This window comes from Haematobia irritans, unplaced genomic scaffold (assembly GCF_050003625.1).
Source record: "Haematobia irritans isolate KBUSLIRL unplaced genomic scaffold, ASM5000362v1 scaffold_6, whole genome shotgun sequence".
NCBI lineage: Eukaryota > Metazoa > Arthropoda > Insecta > Diptera > Muscidae > Haematobia > Haematobia irritans.
Genome location: NW_027445819.1, coordinates 1012124 through 1031868, shown reverse-complemented (window position 1 = coordinate 1031868; position 19745 = coordinate 1012124). Strand labels below are relative to the sequence as shown.

General features: G+C 36.8%; 5 protein-coding genes across 5 annotated transcripts; all 5 read left to right on the top strand.

Annotated features, from left to right (window-relative positions):
* The first annotated feature begins 450 nt into the window (after positions 1-450).
* On the top strand, positions 451-861 carry LOC142242701 (histone H3). The gene has a single exon (XM_075314262.1). The coding sequence runs from the start codon at positions 451-453 to the stop codon at positions 859-861; it is 411 nt and encodes a 136-aa protein (XP_075170377.1).
* A 1441-nt stretch (positions 862-2302) lies between these two features.
* LOC142242700 (uncharacterized) lies at positions 2303-8978 on the top strand. Its single transcript, XM_075314261.1, has 3 exons — positions 2303-2957; positions 6433-6820; positions 8299-8978. The coding sequence occupies exons 1-3, from the start codon at positions 2346-2348 to the stop codon at positions 8976-8978; spliced, it is 1680 nt and encodes a 559-aa protein (XP_075170376.1). The 5' UTR covers positions 2303-2345.
* LOC142242733 (histone H2A) lies at positions 4343-4764 on the top strand. Its single transcript, XM_075314292.1, has one exon. The coding sequence runs from the start codon at positions 4390-4392 to the stop codon at positions 4762-4764; it is 375 nt and encodes a 124-aa protein (XP_075170407.1). The 5' UTR covers positions 4343-4389.
* A 1371-nt stretch (positions 8979-10349) lies between the features above and the next one.
* LOC142242734 (histone H2A) lies at positions 10350-10922 on the top strand. The gene has a single exon (XM_075314293.1). The coding sequence runs from the start codon at positions 10380-10382 to the stop codon at positions 10752-10754; it is 375 nt and encodes a 124-aa protein (XP_075170408.1). The 5' UTR covers positions 10350-10379; the 3' UTR covers positions 10755-10922.
* Positions 10923-12406: 1484 nt separating this feature from the next.
* On the top strand, positions 12407-12817 carry LOC142242698 (histone H3). The gene has a single exon (XM_075314260.1). It carries the CDS (start codon positions 12407-12409, stop codon positions 12815-12817), a length of 411 nt encoding a protein of 136 aa, XP_075170375.1.
* The last annotated feature ends 6928 nt before the right edge of the window (positions 12818-19745 follow it).

The window sequence follows — 19745 nt, the reverse complement described above, 5'->3', positions numbered from 1 at the left end:
GAGCCAAACGTCTGATTGCAGGCTTGGTAATACCTTGGATGTTATCACGCAACACTTTACGATGACGTTTAGCGCCACCTTTTCCCAAGCCTTTGCCACCTTTACCACGACCAGTCATTTTTCACTTTTTTTTTAAATTCACTTCACAAACGTTGCACAAGAACTAATACTGTTCCAACATCATTTCGCTTCTATTTATACAAAAATGCCCTGAAATGCTTACTAATATTAATGACACGATCTACCCTCGGATTCGTTCGTGTATACTTCGTGTTTATACAGGCAGCTGTAAGATACAATATTTCAATCTTTCCCTACACACACCCTTAACTAACAGTTTGCGCGCTCAATTTTTCTATAAATATGCGCGTTCATGCTCGGCACACAATTAATACTATCTTGAAAGTGTTTGTGTTCATATCGTGAAGTGAAAAAAATATAAAGTGAAAAATGGCTCGTACCAAGCAAACTGCCCGTAAATCTACCGGTGGCAAAGCCCCTCGTAAGCAATTGGCTACTAAAGCTGCTCGTAAGAGTGCCCCAGCCACCGGCGGTGTCAAGAAACCCCATCGTTTCCGCCCTGGTACCGTTGCTTTGCGTGAAATCCGTCGTTACCAAAAGAGCACAGAATTGTTGATCCGCAAATTGCCTTTCCAACGTTTGGTTCGTGAAATTGCCCAAGATTTCAAAACTGACTTGCGTTTCCAGAGTTCTGCTGTCATGGCCTTGCAAGAAGCCAGCGAAGCCTACTTGGTTGGTCTATTCGAAGATACCAACTTGTGTGCCATCCATGCTAAGCGTGTCACCATCATGCCTAAGGATATCCAATTGGCCAGACGTATTCGTGGAGAACGTGCTTAAATTTTTGACATATTAAAAGCCAACTTTTTTTACAAAAACAATCGGTCCTTTTCAGGACCACAATATTTTTATAAAAAGAGAAAAATTTTTTTCAATACTTTACAGTTGACAAGAATTTATTCTTAATTATTTGATATCAATAAAATATATTGCATTTGTGTTTTTTTTTGTATTAGGTTGGATATGAAGGGAATGTTGATATATGATGTAGATTTTGCTTTCCAATGGTTTTACATTTTTTCGTACTCATTCACAATTTATTTTCTATTAATTTATTTTTTAAAAGAAGAAAAGATATAAGTAGGAGGATTTGTTTCTTATTTTCATCTAATGCTACATTCAATGCGGCAAACATTTTATGAAATATTTTCTAACACTATATGGCAAACTTTTCGTAACAAATCGAAGATTATTTTTGAATTTTCTAGGGTGTTTATAGTTTATATATTTCCTAAAGTCGTTAGACTTAAATTTATTCCATCTGTTTTTATAATTCTTTTAGTTTTTCTGCGAAATTTTATATCAAAAATAGCCAATTTCTTAAAATTTGGCTAGAGGTGGTATATCAGCTATGGCAAATTTTTATTCATATTATTTCGATTTAAAATTTTGTTAAAATGGTATTATAATCCGACATGTATTTTTTCTACGATGTTTTAATATTTTTTATATATATATTTAATTTCTTTTGCAAATATTTTAATTTTATGGTTTCAACTATATTCAACATTGTTAACATCGCTGTACATGATATACCACACCTTCACGATTATTTTAACTTTTCGTTACAATTTGACACTTTTTATTAATAATGTTATATTTTAGTATAAATGTGTGATTTCTATTATATTTTTGAATGAAAATTTCCTAAAACATTTTTACTTTTGAGCTTTGAAATTAATTTGCAGAAAAACTTTTATTCATGGAAAATATCCCAATATGATGAATTCCACTGTCATAGACGACATAATATAATTGAATATTTTACCATGAAAACTATGCAAATTGTATAATTTTTTCGTATTTCTTTAAAGAAAACATATCAAGATTCCCTATAAATTTTTTATTTTATAAAATTTTCAATAAAAATAGTAAAATTTATATAATTTAGTTGGAAATTTATGATGACACTTTTATAAACTTTCAACTCAAAAGATTATAATACTCTAGCCCTTCAATATTATTAATTGAAATCCTTTTTGTCATTTAGGTGGATATCTCTACTAGAGAAATGTGATAAATTCCAATTAAATATATTTACTATGTCATCATAAATTTAATTATTCTATCAAAACTTTTGTGAAAAAATTTATTCTCTTCCACACAAGAATTCACAAAATTTCGTAGCTGACTACTATGTACTTCTCATAATTCCGATGTACCCAAGAATAGCTACGTTGAACGGTAAAAATCATATATAATAAACGTACACGCGTGTTAGTGTATATTAGTGCTTGAAGTGAATCTAAGTGAAAAACATAAACATGTCTGACGCCGCCGTAGTTGAAGCCACCGCATCTCCAGTTGCCGCTGTTGAGAAAAAGGCACCTAAAAAAGCTGCTGCCAAGGCAAAGAAGCCCTCTGCTGCCCCATCTCATCCACCAACCCAACAAATGGTCGATGCTGCCATCAAAACATTGAAAGAACGTGGTGGTTCATCATTGCCTGCCATCAAGAAATATTTGGCCAGCACCTACAAAGTTGATGCCCAAAAATTGGCTCCCTTCATCAAGAAGTATTTGAAGGGCGCTGTTGCCAGTGGAAAATTGATCCAAACTAAAGGTAAGGGTGCATCTGGTTCATTCAAAATGTCTAAAGCAATGAGCGCCGAAAAGAAGAAGGCCCCAGCTGGTGATAAGAAAAAGAAGGCTGCCGCACCCAAAAAGGCCAGTGGAGAAAAGAAGGCTGCTGCAAAGAAACCTTCTGCCGCTAAGAAGACAGCAGAAAAGAAGAAGACCGAAAAGGCTAAGGCTAAAACTGCCAAAAAGACCGGTACAGTTAAAGCTAAACCAGCAAAAACCGCCGCCAAGGCCAAGGCCTCCGCCACAAAACCAAAAGCACCCAAGGCAAAAACAGTAGCAGCAGCCAAACCCAAAAAGGCCGCCGCTGCCAAGAAACCAGCTGCTAAAAAAGCCGCCGCCAAGAAGTAAATTTTCTATTTCATGGCAGAATGATTATTTTCGATATTCGAAAGCAGTTTATCTAACAGCCCTTTTCAGGGCTACAAAATATCTTTGAAAAAGAGAACAAATTTTATGCAAACAATTTTGTTTTTTTACCTAATTTTTATTTAAATAAATATACATTGTACTTAATCTATTTTTCACGGTAAAATTGAAATTTATAATCACATGTTTTATGGGAATTTTTCCAAAACTGGATTAGCCAATTGGGATGTGGTAATAAACCGCAGCAATTAGAATTCTAGAAAAAAAGGTTTCATGTACCTACGCATAGAGTCATCATCAAAACTCTCTCTCACACACACACATCCTTTAACTACGCCATTTACAGTAATGCATACGATCAATGTAATAGAGTCTTTTACTCTGAGAAAAATATTATAGCGACGTTATTATAATGAAGAAAAATAAAAAGAAGAAATATTGAAGAAACAGTAATGAAATGCCAAATTAGAATTTTAATAGAAGTTAGACATAGTAATGAAATGCCATAATAGAATTTTAATAAAATGAAGATTACAACATTGAATTTATCTTAGTTGAAAAATCAATTATTTGTTATTATTCGATGGAAGATGTATTTATTTTTTTATTGAAATAAAATAAGGATATTTTGTTTTTAGTTGATCAACAAAGAAAATCTCTTTTTTAATGATTTTTGTGGCCCTGAAAAGGGCCTTTGATGGTGGAGGAAATAAATTTTCGACGAAATATAAAGCCATTTACTTGGAGCTGGTGTACTTAGTAACGGCTTTGGTACCTTCACTGACAGCGTGCTTAGCCAATTCACCGGGCAATAATAGACGAACGGCAGTTTGGATTTCCCGACTGGTGATGGTGGAACGCTTGTTGTAGTGAGCCAAACGAGAGGCTTCGGCGGCAATACGTTCGAAGATATCATTAACGAAACTGTTCATGATGCTCATTGCCTTTGAAGAGATACCAGTATCGGGATGTACTTGCTTCAACACTTTGTAAATGTAGATGGCATAACTCTCCTTACGCTTGGTGCGTCTCTTGGTCTTGTCACCCTTTGTGATGTTCTTTTGGGCTTTGCCGGCCTTCTTTGCTGCTTTACCACTGGCTTTTGGAGGCATTTTCACTAGTTATTATTTTTCACACAAACACTTTAACACTGCTTAGAGAAATTTGTGTGTTCGCAGCAGTGAGCACACATTTGTACCATTTCGTGCACAAGATATTCAGGTAGCGGAAAACGAGCAGCAAAACAACCCTCAAATGTATTAAATAGCTCGAACGAAAAGTATATAAAGAACTGACAACTAGCTAAACGCTATCATTAGTGTTTTGTGAAGTGAAGTGAAAAATAAAAAAATATTGAAACATGTCTGGACGCGGTAAAGGTGGCAAAGTTAAGGGAAAGGCAAAGTCTCGTTCCAATCGTGCTGGGCTTCAATTCCCCGTCGGTCGTATCCATCGTCTTTTGCGCAAAGGCAACTATGCTGAGCGTGTTGGTGCTGGAGCTCCAGTTTACTTGGCTGCTGTGATGGAATACTTAGCCGCTGAAGTTCTTGAATTGGCTGGTAACGCTGCTCGTGACAACAAAAAGACAAGAATTATCCCTCGTCACTTGCAATTGGCTATCCGTAATGACGAAGAATTGAACAAATTGTTGTCCGGTGTCACCATTGCTCAAGGTGGTGTATTGCCAAACATCCAAGCTGTTCTCTTGCCCAAGAAGACCGAAAAGAAGGCTTAAATTATCTACAAGAAAATGTAAATACAGACCATCGTATCTCTATCAAACAACAATCCGTCCTTTTCAGGACGACAAAACATTTTTAAAAAGAGAAAAAATATTTTCAAACAATATAATTTCATACATACTTTTTTCTGTAACAATAAAATTTACTATAAAAAATTTATATGAAGATATTCATCTGTTATGGCATCGAAATACATACATATATACATATATTTAGTTTATCGAAAAATTTCGCCACTTCATATTTTCATTGTGTTCCTATCTAATGTCATTTATTCCTAATATCGAAAAACAACAAATTCCCACCAATTTCATTAAGAGAACATTCGTTTTCTGAGCCGAAGTGTTTTTATTTTCATCTGTATCAACTCTGATTATTTACTACATATGTATCTTTTGTATGCTTTGGCAAAGCCGAAGTCTAGTAGGATCGTAAGTGTTCGTAACTTCTAGCGGGAAGTTGCAAATAGTTGATGACAGAGAAACTGTTTGTATCAATACATACATAACTGATTTCTGCAAAAAGAGAGTAAGAGCGTCACACAAAAGAACAAATGAGACTAGGATCGAGTACAGTGCAACATAGAATCATTTTCTTTGAAAAAAGAGAGTAAGAGAATCATAGAATCATTTTCTTTGGGGAATGGGACGAGAAATGACATATAGAGAATTGCATATATGTTTCGTATGTATTACATTCGTAGTGTTTTTCTTTTGTAGTGTATGTCATGTTTTTCAAGTGCCGACGGCAGAAAAATAGCATATTAGTCGCCTTTGGTAAGTCCATACATAATTGTTTGATTGTGTTAGTAACAATATTTTGCCGATGGTAAACAATTTTATTTAAACCAAGTAAATTTAAAATTTTATTATTAAAATAATTAAATAAATTTGTAACAAGATGATCTCTTTTGTAAATATATTTTGTGGTCCTGAAAAGGACCGATTGTTTTTGTATTAAAGTATTTAAATATTCTCCAAATAGCGTCAAGAAAATGTTTAACCGCCGAAACCGTACAAAGTGCGGCCTTGTCTCTTCAAAGCGTAGACGACATCCATAGCGGTGACGGTTTTACGCTTAGCATGTTCGGTGTAGGTGACAGCATCACGAATAACGTTTTCCAAAAACACCTTGAGGACACCACGGGTTTCTTCGTATATCAATCCAGAGATACGTTTTACACCGCCACGACGAGCCAAACGTCTGATTGCAGGCTTGGTAATACCTTGGATGTTATCACGCAACACTTTACGATGACGTTTAGCGCCACCTTTTCCCAAGCCTTTGCCACCTTTACCACGACCAGTCATTTTTCACTTTTTTTTTTTTTAAATTCACTTCACAAACGTTGCACAAGAACTAATACTGTTCCAACATCATTTCGCTTCTATTTATACAAAAATGCCCTGAAATGCTTACTAATATTAATGACACGATCTACCCTCGGATTCGTTCGTGTATACTTCGTGTTTATACAGGCAGCTGTAAGATACAATATTTCAATCTTTCCCTACACACACCCTTAACTAACAGTTTGCGCGCTCAATTTTTCTATAAATATGCGCGTTCATGCTCGGCACACAATTAATACTATCTTGAAAGTGTTTGTGTTCATATCGTGAAGTGAAAAAAATATAAAGTGAAAAATGGCTCGTACCAAGCAAACTGCCCGTAAATCTACCGGTGGCAAAGCCCCTCGTAAGCAATTGGCTACTAAAGCTGCTCGTAAGAGTGCCCCAGCCACCGGCGGTGTCAAGAAACCCCATCGTTTCCGCCCTGGTACCGTTGCTTTGCGTGAAATCCGTCGTTACCAAAAGAGCACAGAATTGTTGATCCGCAAATTGCCTTTCCAACGTTTGGTTCGTGAAATTGCCCAAGATTTCAAAACTGACTTGCGTTTCCAGAGTTCTGCTGTCATGGCCTTGCAAGAAGCCAGCGAAGCCTACTTGGTTGGTCTATTCGAAGATACCAACTTGTGTGCCATCCATGCTAAGCGTGTCACCATCATGCCTAAGGATATCCAATTGGCCAGACGTATTCGTGGAGAACGTGCTTAAATTTTTGACATATTAAAAGCCAACTTTTTTTACAAAAACAATCGGTCCTTTTCAGGACCACAATATTTTTATAAAAAGAGAAAAATTTTTTTCAATACTTTACAGTTGACAAGAATTTATTCTTAATTATTTGATATCAATAAAATATATTGCATTTGTGTTTTTTTTTGTATTAGGTTGGATATGAAGGGAATGTTGATATATGATGTAGATTTTGCTTTCCAATGGTTTTACATTTTTTCGTACTCATTCACAATTTATTTTCTATTAATTTATTTTTTAAAAGAAGAAAAGATATAAGTAGGAGGATTTGTTTCTTATTTTCATCTAATGCTACATTCAATGCGGCAAACATTTTATGAAATATTTTCTAACACTATATGGCAAACTTTTCGTAACAAATCGAAGATTATTTTTGAATTTTCTAGGGTGTTTATAGTTTATATATTTCCTAAAGTCGTTAGACTTAAATTTATTCCATCTGTTTTTATAATTCTTTTAGTTTTTCTGCGAAATTTTATATCAAAAATAGCCAATTTCTTAAAATTTGGCTAGAGGTGGTATATCAGCTATGGCAAATTTTTATTCATATTATTTCGATTTAAAATTTTGTTAAAATGGTATTATAATCCGACATGTATTTTTTCTACGATGTTTTAATATTTTTTATATATATATTTAATTTCTTTTGCAAATATTTTAATTTTATGGTTTCAACTATATTCAACATTGTTAACATCGCTGTACATGATATACCACACCTTCACGATTATTTTAACTTTTCGTTACAATTTGACACTTTTTATTAATAATGTTATATTTTAGTATAAATGTGTGATTTCTATTATATTTTTGAATGAAAATTTCCTAAAACATTTTTACTTTTGAGCTTTGAAATTAATTTGCAGAAAAACTTTTATTCATGGAAAATATCCCAATATGATGAATTCCACTGTCATAGACGACATAATATAATTGAATATTTTACCATGAAAACTATGCAAATTGTATAATTTTTTCGTATTTCTTTAAAGAAAACATATCAAGATTCCCTATAAATTTTTTATTTTATAAAATTTTCAATAAAAATAGTAAAATTTATATAATTTAGTTGGAAATTTATGATGACACTTTTATAAACTTTCAACTCAAAAGATTATAATACTCTAGCCCTTCAATATTATTAATTGAAATCCTTTTTGTCATTTAGGTGGATATCTCTACTAGAGAAATGTGATAAATTCCAATTAAATATATTTACTATGTCATCATAAATTTAATTATTCTATCAAAACTTTTGTGAAAAAATTTATTCTCTTCCACACAAGAATTCACAAAATTTCGTAGCTGACTACTATGTACTTCTCATAATTCCGATGTACCCAAGAATAGCTACGTTGAACGGTAAAAATCATATATAATAAACGTACACGCGTGTTAGTGTATATTAGTGCTTGAAGTGAATCTAAGTGAAAAACATAAACATGTCTGACGCCGCCGTAGTTGAAGCCACCGCATCTCCAGTTGCCGCTGTTGAGAAAAAGGCACCTAAAAAAGCTGCTGCCAAGGCAAAGAAGCCCTCTGCTGCCCCATCTCATCCACCAACCCAACAAATGGTCGATGCTGCCATCAAAACATTGAAAGAACGTGGTGGTTCATCATTGCCTGCCATCAAGAAATATTTGGCCAGCACCTACAAAGTTGATGCCCAAAAATTGGCTCCCTTCATCAAGAAGTATTTGAAGGGCGCTGTTGCCAGTGGAAAATTGATCCAAACTAAAGGTAAGGGTGCATCTGGTTCATTCAAAATGTCTAAAGCAATGAGCGCCGAAAAGAAGAAGGCCCCAGCTGGTGATAAGAAAAAGAAGGCTGCCGCACCCAAAAAGGCCAGTGGAGAAAAGAAGGCTGCTGCAAAGAAACCTTCTGCCGCTAAGAAGACAGCAGAAAAGAAGAAGACCGAAAAGGCTAAGGCTAAAACTGCCAAAAAGACCGGTACAGTTAAAGCTAAACCAGCAAAAACCGCCGCCAAGGCCAAGGCCTCCGCCACAAAACCAAAAGCACCCAAGGCAAAAACAGTAGCAGCAGCCAAACCCAAAAAGGCCGCCGCTGCCAAGAAACCAGCTGCTAAAAAAGCCGCCGCCAAGAAGTAAATTTTCTATTTCATGGCAGAATGATTATTTTCGATATTCGAAAGCAGTTTATCTAACAGCCCTTTTCAGGGCTACAAAATATCTTTGAAAAAGAGAACAAATTTTATACAAACAATTTTGTTTTGTTACCTAATTTTTATTTAAATAAATATACATTGTACTTAATCTATTTTTCATGGTAAAATTGAAATTTATAATCACATGTTTTATGGGAATTTTTCCAAAACTGGATTAGCCAATTGGGATGTGGTAATAAACCACAGCAATTAGAATTCTAGAAAAAAAGGTTTCATATACCTACGCATAGAGTCATCATCAAAACTCTCTCTCTCACACACACACACACATCCTTTAACTACGCCATTTACAGTAATGCATACGATCAATGTAATAAAGTCTTTTACTCTGAGAAAAATATTATAGCGACGTTATTATAATGAAGAAAAATAAAAAGAAGAAATATTGAAGAAACAGTAATGAAATGCCAAATTAGAATTTTAATAGAAGTTAGACATAGTAATGAAATGCCATAATAGAATTTTAATAAAATGAAGATTACAACATTGAATTTTTCTTAGTTGAAAAATCAATTATTTGTTATTATTCGATGGAAGATGTATTTATTTTTTTTTTTTATTGAAATAAAATAAGGATATTTTGTTTTTAGTTGATCAACAAAGAAAATCTCTTTTTTAATGATTTTTGTGGCCCTGAAAAGGGCCTTTGATGGTGGAGGAAATAAATTTTCGACGAAATATGAAGCCATTTACTTGGAGCTGGTGTACTTAGTAACGGCTTTGGTACCTTCACTGACAGCGTGCTTAGCCAATTCACCGGGCAATAATAGACGAACGGCAGTTTGGATTTCCCGACTGGTGATGGTGGAACGCTTGTTGTAGTGAGCCAAACGAGAGGCTTCGGCGGCAATACGTTCGAAGATATCATTAACGAAACTGTTCATGATGCTCATTGCCTTTGAAGAGATACCAGTATCGGGATGTACTTGCTTCAACACTTTGTAAATGTAGATGGCATAACTCTCCTTACGCTTGGTGCGTCTCTTGGTCTTGTCACCCTTTGTGATGTTCTTTTGGGCTTTGCCGGCCTTCTTTGCTGCTTTACCACTGGCTTTTGGAGGCATTTTCACTATTTTTTTTTCACACAAACACTGTTTACACTGTTCAAAAGAGAATTTTGTGTGTTTGCAGCGATGAGCACACATTTGTACCATTTCGTGGACAAGATATTCAGGTAGCGGAAAACGAGCCACTTCGTGCAGCAAAACAACCCTCAAATGTATTAAATAGCTCGAACGAAAAGTATATAAAGAACTGACAACTAGTAAAACGCTATCATTAGTGTTTTGTGAAGTGAAGTGAAAAAGAAAAAAAAATTTGAAACATGTCTGGACGCGGTAAAGGTGGCAAAGTTAAGGGAAAGGCAAAGTCTCGTTCCAATCGTGCTGGGCTTCAATTCCCCGTCGGTCGTATCCATCGTCTTTTGCGCAAAGGCAACTATGCTGAGCGTGTTGGTGCTGGAGCTCCAGTTTACTTGGCTGCTGTGATGGAATACTTGGCCGCTGAAGTTCTTGAATTGGCTGGTAACGCTGCTCGTGACAACAAAAAGACAAGAATTATCCCTCGTCACTTGCAATTGGCTATCCGTAATGACGAAGAATTGAACAAATTGTTGTCCGGTGTCACCATTGCTCAAGGTGGTGTATTGCCAAACATCCAAGCTGTTCTCTTGCCCAAGAAGACCGAAAAGAAGGCTTAAATTATCTACAAGAAAATGTAAATACAGACCATCGTATCTCTATCAAACAACAATCCGTCCTTTTCAGGACGACAAAACATTTTTAAAAAGAGAAAAAATACTTTCAAACAATATAATTTCATACATACTTTTTTTCTGTAACAATAAAATTTACTATAAAAAAATTTATATGAAGATATTCATCTGTTATGGCATCGAAAAATTTCGTCACTATATATACATATATTTAGTTTATCGAAAAATTTCGCCACTTCATATTTTCATTTTGTTCCTATCTAATGCCATTTATTCCTAATATCGCAAAACAACAAATTCCCACCAATTTCATTAAGAGAGCATTCGTTTTCTGAGCCGAAGTGTTTTTATTTTCATCTGTATCAACTCTGATTATTTACTACATATGTATCTTTTGTATGCTTTGGCAATGCCGAAGTCTAGTAGGATCGTAAGTGTTCGTAACTTCTAGCGGAAAGTTGCAAATAGTTGATGACAGAGGAAGTTGTTTGTACCAATACATACATAATTGATTTCTGCAAAAAGAGAGTAAGAACAAATGAGACTAGGATCGAGTACAGTGCAACATAGAATCATTTTCTTTGATTTCTGCAAAAGAGTAAGAGAATCATAGAATCATTTTCTTTGGGGAATGGGACGAGAAATGGCATATTGAGAATTGCATATATGTTTCGTATGTATTACATTCGTAGTGTTTTTCTTTTGTAGTGTGTCATGTTTTTCAAGTGCCGACGGCAGAAAAATAGCATAGTAGTCGCCTTTGGTAAGTCCATACATAATTGTTTCATTGGGTTAGTAACAATGTTTTGCCGACGGCAAACCAAATGTTTGTAATTTTATTTAAACCAAGTAAATTTAAAATTTTATTAAAATAATTAAATAAATTTGTAACAAGATGATCTCTTTTGTAAATATATTTTGTGGTCCTGAAAAGGACCGATTGTTTTTGTATTAAAGTATTTAAATATTCTCCAAATAGCGTCAAGAAAATGTTTAACCGCCGAAACCGTACAAAGTGCGGCCTTGTCTCTTCAAAGCGTAGACGACATCCATAGCGGTGACGGTTTTACGCTTAGCATGTTCGGTGTAGGTGACAGCATCACGAATAACGTTTTCCAAAAACACCTTGAGGACACCACGGGTTTCTTCGTATATCAATCCAGAGATACGTTTTACACCGCCACGACGAGCCAAACGTCTGATTGCAGGCTTGGTAATACCTTGGATGTTATCACGCAACACTTTACGATGACGTTTAGCGCCACCTTTTCCCAAGCCTTTGCCACCTTTACCACGACCAGTCATTTTTCACTTTTTTTTTAAATTCACTTCACAAACGTTGCACAAGAACTAATACTGTTCCAACATCATTTCGCTTCTATTTATACAAAAATGCCCTGAAATGCTTACTAATATTAATGACACGATCTACCCTCGGATTCGTTCGTGTATACTTCGTGTTTATACAGGCAGCTGTAAGATACAATATTTCAATCTTTCCCTACACACACCCTTAACTAACAGTTTGCGCGCTCAATTTTTCTATAAATATGCGCGTTCATGCTCGGCACACAATTAATACTATCTTGAAAGTGTTTGTGTTCATATCGTGAAGTGAAAAAAATATAAAGTGAAAAATGGCTCGTACCAAGCAAACTGCCCGTAAATCTACCGGTGGCAAAGCCCCTCGTAAGCAATTGGCTACTAAAGCTGCTCGTAAGAGTGCCCCAGCCACCGGCGGTGTCAAGAAACCCCATCGTTTCCGCCCTGGTACCGTTGCTTTGCGTGAAATCCGTCGTTACCAAAAGAGCACAGAATTGTTGATCCGCAAATTGCCTTTCCAACGTTTGGTTCGTGAAATTGCCCAAGATTTCAAAACTGACTTGCGTTTCCAGAGTTCTGCTGTCATGGCCTTGCAAGAAGCCAGCGAAGCCTACTTGGTTGGTCTATTCGAAGATACCAACTTGTGTGCCATCCATGCTAAGCGTGTCACCATCATGCCTAAGGATATCCAATTGGCCAGACGTATTCGTGGAGAACGTGCTTAAATTTTTGACATATTAAAAGCCAACTTTTTTTACAAAAACAATCGGTCCTTTTCAGGACCACAATATTTTTATAAAAAGAGAAAAATTTTTTTCAATACTTTACAGTTGACAAGAATTTATTCTTAATTATTTGATATCAATAAAATATATTGCATTTGTGTTTTTTTTTGTATTAGGTTGGATATGAAGGGAATGTTGATATATGATGTAGATTTTGCTTTCCAATGGTTTTACATTTTTTCGTACTCATTCACAATTTATTTTCTATTAATTTATTTTTTAAAAGAAGAAAAGATATAAGTAGGAGGATTTGTTTCTTATTTTCATCTAATGCTACATTCAATGCGGCAAACATTTTATGAAATATTTTCTAACACTATATGGCAAACTTTTCGTAACAAATCGAAGATTATTTTTGAATTTTCTAGGGTGTTTATAGTTTATATATTTCCTAAAGTCGTTAGACTTAAATTTATTCCATCTGTTTTTATAATTCTTTTAGTTTTTCTGCGAAATTTTATATCAAAAATAGCCAATTTCTTAAAATTTGGCTAGAGGTGGTATATCAGCTATGGCAAATTTTTATTCATATTATTTCGATTTAAAATTTTGTTAAAATGGTATTATAATCCGACATGTATTTTTTCTACGATGTTTTAATATTTTTTATATATATATTTAATTTCTTTTGCAAATATTTTAATTTTATGGTTTCAACTATATTCAACATTGTTAACATCGCTGTACATGATATACCACACCTTCACGATTATTTTAACTTTTCGTTACAATTTGACACTTTTTATTAATAATGTTATATTTTAGTATAAATGTGTGATTTCTATTATATTTTTGAATGAAAATTTCCTAAAACATTTTTACTTTTGAGCTTTGAAATTAATTTGCAGAAAAACTTTTATTCATGGAAAATATCCCAATATGATGAATTCCACTGTCATAGACGACATAATATAATTGAATATTTTACCATGAAAACTATGCAAATTGTATAATTTTTTCGTATTTCTTTAAAGAAAACATATCAAGATTCCCTATAAATTTTTTATTTTATAAAATTTTCAATAAAAATAGTAAAATTTATATAATTTAGTTGGAAATTTATGATGACACTTTTATAAACTTTCAACTCAAAAGATTATAATACTCTAGCCCTTCAATATTATTAATTGAAATCCTTTTTGTCATTTAGGTGGATATCTCTACTAGAGAAATGTGATAAATTCCAATTAAATATATTTACTATGTCATCATAAATTTAATTATTCTATCAAAACTTTTGTGAAAAAATTTATTCTCTTCCACACAAGAATTCACAAAATTTCGTAGCTGACTACTATGTACTTCTCATAATTCCGATGTACCCAAGAATAGCTACGTTGAACGGTAAAAATCATATATAATAAACGTACACGCGTGTTAGTGTATATTAGTGCTTGAAGTGAATCTAAGTGAAAAACATAAACATGTCTGACGCCGCCGTAGTTGAAGCCACCGCATCTCTAACCGCAGGTAGCGGAGACATGGAAATGGATATTGAGTACGACTTCGAGGTCACACACGATGGCGATACTGTACACGTCAAGAAGAAGCATTTTGACGGCATGGTTGCTCAACTGGCTGAATGCCGGAAAGCCATAAAGGAGAATGTCATCTGCCACCGTATCATCCAACGAATGGAAGCGCAGATGAATGCAATGAGCGAGGAGATAAGCCGATTGAAGGCTACTGGTGGCACAACGCCGGTGCACCAGCCCGGGTGCAAGAAGCCAATGCCCGGGGAGAAGAAGAAGGAAGAAGTGAAGGCAACGCCGGCCTCACAAGAAAAAGATGAAGGTAATCAGTGGACCACCGTCACCAAGAAGAAGGCCAAAAGGAAGGCCGTGGTACTATACGCTGGCCCTGTAATCGATGGAAAGACGCCGGAAGAGGCAAAAAGATCGAGGAAGTTGGAGAATGAAAACGAAAATAACGTGAGTAGAGTGAAAAATAGTGAAAAAAGTGTGAACAGTGTTTCGAAGACGGACAATCGCGAGTGTGAAGCTAGGGAAAAACGCGAGTCGACGGAGAAACGCGGAAAAAGTGAAAAAGTGCCGATCGTGAAAATTTATAACACGAATATTCGCGAGTTCGGTGAAAACCTAAAAACGTTGCTAGGCCATGACAAATTTACTTTGTCATTGCTCGGGCGTAATGGAGCTAGTGTTCGGGTCTCGACTTTAGAAGAGCATTCTGCTATTTTAAAGTTGATTAAGGAAAAGGCTATCTCTGCGATAACCTATTCCCCGAAAGGACAGGCTCACTCGGTCGTGATAGAGGGCTTGTCGTCATCGTTTAGCGATGGTGATGTGAAGAGTGCATTATGTGCTCTTCCCATTAACATCATTATCAAACGCGTCGTGAATCTAGGTGAAGGCAAATGGCTTATTCACCTAGATAAGGAATCGGATATCGTCGCGTTATACGGTGTGGAAAGATTGCTAAGCCATCGTGTCTACGTGAGAAAAGACACGAAGAAGGGCTTGACGCAATGCTTCAATTGCCAGAGGTACGGACATACCGCGAACGGTTGCAACATGCCTTACAGGTGTGTTAAGTGCGCGGGCGACCATGGTGCCGGTAAATGCACCATACCTAAGGGCGTTTCGAAACCGCGCGTCGTGGCTGTTAGGGACAGTAAGACAGGTGCGGTTAGTATGCAGCCTGAGTTCGTGCTCAGGTGTGCAAATTGTGGAGTGAGCGGTCACTCGGCAAATTCAAAGAATTGCCCTTACAGGCAATCTTTAATGGCTAAGCAGGCTGAGGGGAAAATCCCAAAGCCAGCCTCTACAGCCAACGCACGTGTTGCGGTCATAAAGGACAGCAACACAGGTAGGTCAGGTAGTAACAACGTTCGCGCGGGAATTTCCTACTCGACCGCGGTAAAACCACGTGCAGCTGCAGCTGTTACCACAGGTAACAGAGGTAGCAACGCCTCGTCGACCCTTACATCGACAGCTGGCTTGTTTGCCACTTTTGATGAAAAGTGTCGCGAGGCGTTTGGCAAGGATTTCCTTGCCTGTGCAAGTGTGTTGCGTCGACGTATGGATGACGTAAGAGCATTAATCACGAAAGGGGACATCTGCGGCGCTATGATGTCTGTTGTCGATTCTTTATGCGATGTCTAGGGAAATGAAAATAATCTTTGCAAATGTCAATTCAGTGGTATCACGACTGAAGAGACATTATCTAAAATTATTTTTAGATAGGCATTGTCCTGATGTCATGCTTATGGCCGAACATAAGCTGAATTCAGGACACGTGTTTGATATGGATGGGTATTCGATATATACCCAGATTAGGCGCGAACGCTCAGGGGGCGGTACGGCCGTGTTAGTTAGAGATTCGATTAAAAGCGAACGATTTGAAATAGAGTTAGGTTCGATAGAGGGAACGTGTGTAAAGATACATAGAATGGACGGTAACCATCTCTATGTTATCTCGTTATATTGTGCGCCAAATGCAAATTTCGTTGCATCAGATTTGGACACAATCGCATCATTGGCATCAGCCAATGATGTGGTCGTCGCGGCTGACCTCAATGCCAGAAATGTTGACTGGGGAGGAAGCACGACATGCGCTAGAGGCCGGTTAATTAGGGATTTTCTGTTGGGTTGTCCTGATTTAGGGATAATTCCAACAGAAGGACCAACAAGAATCGGTAGGAGCACCAGCTCTTTTATCGATATTTGTATGGCATCTGCTGGAATAATTGTTCCCAATGCCAATGGTCAAATTAGGACGTTAGACTATGAGTCTGACCATAGAGCCCTAGAGATTATTATCTCTAGTGGCGAAACGGTTGATAGGGAACGCGAATTAATTTATAATTTTCGGCGTATGGATAGGCGACGTTTTAATCGGTCGTTAAATAGGGCATTAGAGGGTTGTCAGCTGCCAGTGGATCGAAATGCGACTTGCTCAGAAATTGATGCTTGCATTGATACTATGGGCGAGGCATTTCGTGAAGCAATGGATGCATCTATTCCCAAGATTCGTCCTGGGAATAGAGGCCCAAGACAGCTGCCACCTCATGTCCTCGAGGTGATCGCTCGAAAGAAGAGGCTGAGAAGAACTCTTCATAGAACGACTAATCCTTTGAGGTATGATATACTCAAAGCGGAAATTCGCGAACTAGATTCGGTGATTAGTTCGGCTATTAGGGACTATGAAGAAGAGCGAAATATTCGCTTTCTTCGTAGTATCCGCGTTAATGATAGGGTATATAGCAGAGTTAAATCTGCTATCGGTTTAAATCGAAAAACGTCAATTCCTGATTTGAAAACAGATGATGGATTGACGATTTCGCAGGATTGCCGTAAAGCTGATCTCTTGGCCGACGTGGTACAAGGCGATTTAGCTGATGTGGCCGATCGGGGAATGCCGATTGACACAACCGTTAGGGAAAATACTTTTCCCTTGGTTGATAGAAATCCCTTAGTTCACTTTTCGCCGTTTCTTACGGCTGATGGTGAAATAAGGGACGTTAGTGCGAATAGAAATAGGTTCGTTTCGTGTGAAAGGATTAGGACAGCTTTGAGATCAAGAAAAAATCTCAAATCTAGCGGCGAGGATAAAATTCCTGACGTGGTGTTAAGGAAAACTGACCACCACACATGGACTTTTCTCGCGATTCTATATAACCACTGCTTGAACATTGGTTATTTTCCGGCCTTATGGAAAAGGGCGATCACCGTCCCCATCCTAAAGGCAGGAAAAGATCCAACGAGCAGTAAGAGTTATAGACCGATTAGTTTACTGTCATCGCTCGGTAAACTTTTCGAGTATTTCATACTCGACGGTATTAGGGAGACGCTAGATGATAGGTCGATCTTGTCTGATAGCCAATTTGGCTTTAGACAAGGCCTCTCCACAACACATGCGCTGACTGTGCTCGGTGATCATGTGGTTAGATCGCTCAATAGACGTCGCGTGACTATCGCCGTTAGTCTCGATTTCTCTAGGGCATTTGATAGTGTCTGGCATGATGCTCTCATATACAAAATGAGAGTATTAGGCTTTGATACTAGTTTATGTAGGATCGTCGCGGACTTTCTTAGGGACAGGACATTTAGGGTTAGAGTAGGCGATGACTACTCTAGCGATAGGGTTGTAAGGACTGGTGTACCCCAGGGCTCTTTACTGGGTCCAGTCCTCTACAACATTTTTATTAGTGACATACCGCAACCACCATCTGGAGATTTACTCCTGATATATGCTGACGACATATTCGTCGCAGCATCAGGAGCAGATGCAGCGGTTGTCAATGACAGATTGAATCAATACTTGGGTGAACTATCCACATATTTCGATATGTGGCGACTAAGGCTTAATGTGGACAAGTGTGAAGGTGTGATTTTCAAAGGCAATAGGCGAAACTTGTATCCTCGCTCTAGAAGATACGAGCCAGCCATTGCAATTGGTGATCGTACCATTCGCACTTGTGAAAACATTAAATACTTAGGCGTGATTCTCCAAGGCAGATTTGATTTTGTGTCGCATATTAGCTATCTTCTTGACAAGGTTAAGAGGATGTTCTTCTGCTATTTGAGCGTCTTTCGACGCTCAAATGGCCTGAGTAAGGAGGTGAAACTATTGATTTATCGACAAATCATTAGGCCAATCATCGCTAATGCTTTTCCAATTTGGTATGGAATTTCTTCACACCAAATGGAATTACTCAGGATATGGGAGAGAAGAATTTTAGCTTCTTGTGTAGGTTTAGTGCCTGTTAGAGGAGAGGATGGTGTATGGCGGAGACCTTCCAACCAATCCATCTACGACTCTGCAGAGATTGATAGGATTGATGTATTTCTGACTAGAAATGCATTAAATTTTCTAGATAGGGCATCTTTTGTAGACAATCCGCTAGTGAGGGGTTGCTTGGTAGAGGACATCAGTCCAGCCAATCTTCCTCATTTAACATATCGACCGCCGATATGTCTGTTACAGTTAGATAGACAGGGACTTCTCTTTAGGGATGAGAGGCTTGTGTTTTATCATCGACGATATGGTACGCTAGACGTGGACGACACTGTTTACAGTTTGGCACAATAGTAACTCTAAGGACAATTGTATATATTTTTTTTTGATTTTTAGTTTTAAGTGATAGTTTTTAAGTAAATAATAGAAAAATGTTATGGCCCCTGTTTTTATTAGTCATTTTTCAGGGAAATTTTGTTTAATTGAGAAAAAATTTGAAATAGAGACTAGCTTAAATAAATAGTTTAAGCCGTATTTTGTAATATTTAGATAAATTTAGAAAAGTATTATATATACGCTAAATACAAGAATCTATATATGTATGTATGTAGTTGAAAATTGTAGTTGTAAGGTTTCAACTGTAATAGTTTAGAAATTTTTGACCAATAAAACCTAAATTTTGAAATCTGAAAAAAATCTGTTGAACGGTAAAAAATATATATAACCAACGTACACGCGTGTTAGTGTATATTAGTGTTTGAAGTGAAAAATATAGTGAAACATGTCTGACGCCGCCGTAGTTGAAGCCACCGCATCTCCAGTTGCCGCTGTTGAGAAAAAGGCACCTAAAAAAGCTGCTGCCAAGGCAAAGAAGCCCTCTGCTGCCCCATCTCATCCACCAACCCAACAAATGGTCGATGCTGCCATCAAAACATTGAAAGAACGTGGTGGTTCATCATTGCCTGCCATCAAGAAATATTTGGCCAGCACCTACAAAGTTGATGCCCAAAAATTGGCTCCCTTCATCAAGAAGTATTTGAAGGGCGCTGTTGCCAGTGGAAAATTGATCCAAACTAAAGGTAAGGGTGCATCTGGTTCATTCAAAATGTCTAAAGCAATGAGCGCCGAAAAGAAGAAGGCCCCAGCTGGTGATAAGAAAAAGAAGGCT

Excerpts from the sequence above, each read along its gene's own strand:
- LOC142242734 (XM_075314293.1), top strand. The coding sequence starts at position 10,380 with ATGTCTGGACGCGGTAAAGGTGGCAAAGTTAAGGGAAAGGCAAAGTCT.
- LOC142242733 (XM_075314292.1), top strand. The coding sequence starts at position 4,390 with ATGTCTGGACGCGGTAAAGGTGGCAAAGTTAAGGGAAAGGCAAAGTCT.
- LOC142242700 (XM_075314261.1), top strand. The coding sequence starts at position 2,346 with ATGTCTGACGCCGCCGTAGTTGAAGCCACCGCATCTCCAGTTGCCGCT. Across the intron at positions 2,958-6,432 it reads TAGCAGCAGCCAAACCCAAA|CAAACTGCCCGTAAATCTAC; the intron begins AAGGCCGCCGCT and ends GCTCGTACCAAG. Across the intron at positions 6,821-8,298 it reads CAGACGTATTCGTGGAGAAC|TGAAAAACATAAACATGTCT; the intron begins GTGCTTAAATTT and ends AGTGAATCTAAG.
- LOC142242701 (XM_075314262.1), top strand. The coding sequence starts at position 451 with ATGGCTCGTACCAAGCAAACTGCCCGTAAATCTACCGGTGGCAAAGCC.
- LOC142242698 (XM_075314260.1), top strand. The coding sequence starts at position 12,407 with ATGGCTCGTACCAAGCAAACTGCCCGTAAATCTACCGGTGGCAAAGCC.